This window comes from Mus caroli, chromosome 2, assembly GCF_900094665.2.
Source record: "Mus caroli chromosome 2, CAROLI_EIJ_v1.1, whole genome shotgun sequence".
In the NCBI taxonomy this organism is placed as follows: Eukaryota; Metazoa; Chordata; class Mammalia; order Rodentia; family Muridae; genus Mus; species Mus caroli.
In genome coordinates, this window is record NC_034571.1 from 64,788,978 (window position 1) to 64,794,977 (window position 6,000).

The window sequence follows — 6,000 nt, forward strand, 5'->3', positions numbered from 1 at the left end:
CTATAAAGCAGAGACAAATTAAAAAAAAGAATTCTCTTTTTAAAGGATTCTATTTATTTTCATTTTCAAAAGAGAATAAAGGAATTTTATTGTAAGTTTCAAGCTGTTGTCCCCGAGGAGGTAGGTGGCCTCTTTCCCTGTGTGGATCTAGGGGTTGGTAGACATGTGGACTTGGCTTCTCGTTGTCTTGGGATAGACGTGACTTCTCCTGGTTCGTTTTCTTTCTCTCACAGTAGTGCGGAGGACAGGATGAATGTGGGCATCTTGGACATTTTTGGCTTTGAGGATTTTCAGAGGAATTCCTTTGAACAGCTCTGCATAAATATTGCCAATGAACAGATCCAGTACTACTTCAATCAGCACGTGTTTGCTCTTGAGCAGGTAATGGTTGACTCTGAAGCTAAAGCAACTNGGGGGGGGGGGGAAGGGGGCGGGAAAGACTGCCAGGCTGCCCACAATTTGAAGCAAAAACCTGGTTAGTCAGGCTGTTAGGTAAAAGGCTACAGAAAAACCACTGGCAAAATAGTCCTGTCAAAATAAACAGTCCAAATTTAGTCTGAGAGGGGGAAACAAAAGGTCCTGATTTCTCTGGAAAGGTGAATTCCCTCGCTTGCATGGAGCTGGTGACAGGCCAATTATTTAATCCTTGCTTCAAAATTCTTCCATGTATATTGTTGAGTATGTTTCATTCTCTCCTGTTTTGACTACAAATATTTATAATGGTGTCCAAAAAGACACAAGGTGACCCTGAGCCCAAGACAGGGGTTCTTAGAAGCCATATTCACCTTCATCATCTCCCATTGTCTCTGCATCTGATCCCCAGTAATGGAGGGGTGTCTCCTGGAAGGAAGAACAGATATTCTTGAATCCCCAGACATGGAAATCTACTCCCCATGCAGTTCAGTGGTAAATTTGACAGTCTGAGTACACAGAATTAAGGCTGTGATGCATAGATTCTTCTGCTATATGGCCCAAACACACCTAGTCACTCACATGTCTCAATATGGCCAGACCCAGGAAGTCCAGGCTAAAATGCCCAGTGGTACTGAGGCCAGTTTCAGGCCAGAGAGTCCCGGTCTGTTTCCCTCCAGATGGAGTACAAGAACGAAGGTGTCGATGCTGTCCTGGTGCAGTATGAAGACAATCGCCCACTCCTGGACATGTTCCTCCAAAAACCCTTGGGCCTTCTGGCACTTTTGGATGAAGAAAGTCGATTTCCCCAAGGGACAGACCAGACCTTGGTTGGTATGTACCTCCTGAGAGTGGAACTCAGTAGTACAAGGCATTAGGTGGACGTGTTTCAAGTTTTAAGGAGTTTACCCGTCTTACTTCCGACACTTGGTGGGTTGTAGAAGTGTGGATTTTGGTGTGTCAGAGAGATGGTGTGGGGGTTAAGAGGACTTGCTGCTCTTGCTGAGAACACAGTTCAGTTCCCAACTCTCATACTGGGCAGCTTACAACCAGCTTTAACTCCACTCACGGGGGTTTCTACACCATCTTACTCTGGCATCCTCACATCTACAGTGCACATAGGAACAAGCAGGAACACACACATACACATAAACACAAATTTAAATTTAAAAATCGTTTTTAAATGAATGGCAGGTGTCTTGGTAGAGTTTGTGGCTTAAATCTATCACCACCCGCAATCCTCCATATCCTCCTGTTCCTGCTGGCATAAATAATGTTATTTCCTTATCTTATATCATCTTAAACCTTCCTCTTCCTTTTAAAATATCCTTACATGCATATGATGTGTTTGGACCAAATCTGCCCCCACTCATCCCGGTTCCAGTTCTTCCCTTATTCCCTTCTACCACTACCTTCCCTCTTCAATATTGTGTGTGTATGTGTGTATGTGTGTGCCTGTGTGCCTGCATTCCTGAAGAAAACTGGCCCCTCCTCTTCCTAGTAGCCATCCTCAGCTAGAAGGGGGACTTCATGAGTCCCTCCCATGCTGAGATTTGGGGTCAGTTTAATCTAGTATAGGTCTTGTGATCTGTGACACAAACATAGTCATAGGTTGTATGTTGGAGCTGTTGTGAGTTCATGTGTGCGACTGCACTGTCATGTACAGCAAATACGGTTTCATTCCAGTCATCTGCTCCCTCTGACTCTTTCCACCCCTTCTTCTGCAATGACCCCTGAGCCTTGGTGTGTGTGTGTGTGTGAGAGAGAGAGAGAAAGAGAGAGAGAGAGAGAGAGAGAGAGAGAGAGAGAGAGAGGTCCTACTTAGAGATGAACACTCCAGTCTCTTCTCTGCACACAGATAAATTTGAAGACAACCTACGGTGTAAGTTCTTCTGGAGGCCCAAAGGTGTGGAACTCTGTTTTGGCATTCAGCACTATGCTGGACCGGTAAGAGGGGTGGGGCTTATAGCATCTAAGAACAACAAAATATCCCCGTGGGGATGCTCACAAAACTGTTTGCAGGCTTCACTTCTTGATTCTAATTGCATTCCCCAAGTGTCCTCAGTGGTGCTGTTTATAGATGTAGTGGCCTGTAGGGCTACAAGCTGCCTCCTGCTCCAAGGGCTGGCCCAGAACTGACAGGAACCATGGTCTTTGCAGGGTTTCATGGTGAATGTTCTCATTCTGAAGTCATTTGGAGTATAGCTGACATAGGATGGTTGATAACACCGTAGGGCTGGTTTTTTAGCACTTTCGATGTGTCTATGGGCTACTAGAAATGCCTAAATATATTTAGATGGAAACATGATACATAAACAATGGGAGTGCCAGTTCATGTGTTAAAAGCTTACCATCTGGATGAGTGAGATTGTGTTTTCACTAGACATTTCTAGTCTTTCGAGGATCAGTTTCTCTCTGGTTGGTGAATTTTGTGCTGAATTTATTTACCATTGATCTTAGTTAGGGTTACTGTTGCTATGAAGAGGAACATGGCCAAGCCAACTTTTACCAAAAAGCTTTTAATCAGGCACTTTCTTATAGTTTCAGAGGAGGGGTCAATGATCATCATGACAGAGAGCAAAGTGGGAGAGAGAAAGAGGGAGAGAGGGGGGAGGGGGAGGGGGGAGAGGGGGGGGGGAGGAGGAGGGGAGGGGGAGAGAGAGAGAGAAAGAGAGAGAGAGAGAGAGACACGAGAGAGAGGGGGGTGGAGAATAGGGGGAGAGAGGGAGAGAGAGAGAGAGAGAGAGAGAGAGAGAGAGAAAGAGAGAGAGAGAGAGAGACACGAGAGGGAGACAGGGCTTGGCATGGGCTTTTGAAACCTCAGAGCCAGTGACACACCTCCTCCACTAAGGTCACGCCTCCTAATCCTTCCTAAACAGTACCCCAAACTGGGAACCACACATTAAACCATATGAACCTATGGGAAGCACCCTCATCCAAACCACCACACCACGGCAGGGATTTGTAGAGTATCCCTTCAAATCCCTCTAGGTTGGATTCCCTCATTGCTGAGAACCAAGAACCACTTAGACTCTTTGAGTGATCACTCAGACCCCATGAGTGCTTTGAGAGGCGGCGAGGGCATAGTGGCCATGAGCTAAAAGCTGATTTGCCCCAGTATGATGACTGCCAGACCTCATTCGGCTCCTTGTTAAGCTCCCACTTGCCTATCAGTAGAATGGGAATCAGCATTTCACACGTGATGAGCACTCAGTATTTTAGCAGTTTTTATAATATGCCATTTCTTCCATATGATCCTTTCTTCAAAGATAACTGGACAGGAAGCTAAGATAAATTGACCTGTCAAAAGTACAACTTCTCTCTTTTATCTGGTGCTTGGTAGTCAAAGGCTTTGTGTTACATGACAGGATGAGTTTATATCTAGTTGCTGGGCAGTGGCTCCTCAGACAGCCCGTCAGTGTCACTGGCCACAGTCAGTTGCCTCTGGTAACTTGCACACATTGCTGTCTGTCTTCTAGGTGTTATACGATGCTTCTGGGGTTCTTGAGAAAAACAGAGACACCCTCCCTGCTGACGTGGTGATAGTCCTGAGGACATCTGAGAACAAACTCCTTCAGCAACTGTTCTCAATTCCTTTGACCAAAACAGGTACCTGAGAACTCCCCAAAGCTTTAGTCCAGTGCCAATGTGGTATCTTTCAGTCAGTGCCCAAATACTATCATATGTGCACTGTCAATATCAAATTTTCCCCTTTTCAAGACTTACTTTATTTTGTTTTATTTTACATGTCTGAGTGTTACGCCTGTGTGCACCATGTGCATGCCTGGTGCCCACAGAGGTCATAGAGGGAATCAGATCCCCTGGAACAGGAGTTAAGGATGGGTGTGAGCTATGATGTGAGTACTGGGACCAAAACCTGAACTCTTTGCAGGAGCACCCAAAGGTCTTAACCACTGAGCCATCTCTCCAGACCAACATTGAACTTTAACCAGGGTCAGGGTGCTGTTTAAATTCAAGAAAAGAGCATGACTATTCTTTTGTAAATTAAGTCCTGAGAAGAATTATTCACACATAATACACACACACACACACACACACATGTGAACACACAGAGAGACACACACATACACACAAAGACACATTCACAGATACACACATGTACATACAGAGACACAGATACACACATTCATACACACACAGTGGCAGACACACACAGACACGCACGTGCACACACACACATGAACACACAGATACACACATACACAGACACACACAGAGAGACACAGACACATACATACTCATTCACACATTCATACACAGACACTCACATACACACTTATATACACATTCACACACACACACACACACACTTTCCACATCAGCTCTTACAATTCTCATTGTCTCTGCCTCCTTTTAACTCTCTTGATAAAACTGTATATAATCATTAATTCACACTAAGCATCTAGGCTAGACTTGGTTTACCTAGAATTATGGAGATGTATTGGTGTAAGATTCCAAGGAAAGGGTGTGTGGCGCATCAACGGTCTTCTGACCAAGAGCCCTCAGAGATTACCTGGTCCAGTTCTCACCCTCTCTCATTCTCCTAAACAACCTGGAACATCTATGGCTTCACTTGCTGACAGACAGCTTAAACTGTCCATCTGTGGGTCCTCGTGCCAAGAAGCAGGATGCTAGGTCCCCAGATGAGAGTTCCCAGATCAATGGATTCTCACTGGACCAAGCTCCTTTGATTCACCTGGGATCCAGCTGTCTCTGTCTGGGCCACATCAATCCTCTTCTCACAGCTCCTTCCTTTTCCTAAAATCATTGGCACCCGTGTTTCTCACCTGGGACCTTTGCAAGGTAGGATGGAACTGTCGCCATGTCTAATTTATAGCTGAGTGTATAAATGATGCAGAGTAAGTGAAAATCCTGCCTAAGAGAGAACAAAAAGCTAGTCTACATACAACCTGTGCCCATCTTGACTTGAACAAGTAACTTAACATCCTTCAAACATGCTTCCGTGGTACCCAGTGCCCACTCAAAGTCTGCGGCCAGCTTGCCCTGTAGATGCTTCTTGGCTGCAGCCAGGATTAATTCGTGTGGCTCCCCGGAATCCCGTGAAGAGCTGTGGGCAGAGCTGGCTGGTGTTCCCCTCTGGAGTTCAGACTCCTCTGCAGCTGGCTTCTGGGCAGAAGCAGAGATAATGCCGTTATTAACAGGGCTAATAGTCCCTGAAATAAAATTTGTCCGGAAGACTCTTCAGCTGGCATTTGCACTCTCCTATAAACATAAATAATGACTTGTCAAACCTGTTCATGATTTTGGAATTTATACTCTTTCAGCTTGTGGCTGAAGGAAAAAAAAAAGTTCATAGTCCTGAGCACTAGGTGGCTCTATGCAGAAAGCAAAGTTCTGCCTTGAGCCTCCTGTCCTTCCCGGAGTCACCCCAAAGCAGGAAAGAAACACCGCAGAACCTTTTCTAGTTCTTGACTTAAAATTTTAATTCATCTTCCAGAGAGCTTATAACCTTTCTGAATTGTGCCTGGAAATGGAAGCTCACATCATCTAGGAGTAACAAAAGTGTGTGTGTGTGTGTGTGTGTGTGTGTGTGTGTGTGTGTGTGTG

General features: G+C 45.3%; 1 protein-coding gene across 2 annotated transcripts in view; it reads left to right on the forward strand.

Moving 5' to 3' along the window:
- The window catches only part of Myo3b (myosin IIIB), a 336,970-nt gene that overhangs the window by 163,172 nt on the left and 167,798 nt on the right, over positions 1-6,000 (forward strand). For both annotated transcript variants that reach the window (XM_021150395.1, XM_029484774.1), the window contains exons 18-21: positions 234-381; positions 1,092-1,245; positions 2,270-2,358; positions 3,891-4,020. In XM_021150395.1, coding sequence (XP_021006054.1) covers positions 234-381; positions 1,092-1,245; positions 2,270-2,358; positions 3,891-4,020 — 521 coding nt within the window. The remainder of the gene's footprint in view (positions 1-233; positions 382-1,091; positions 1,246-2,269; positions 2,359-3,890; positions 4,021-6,000) is intronic.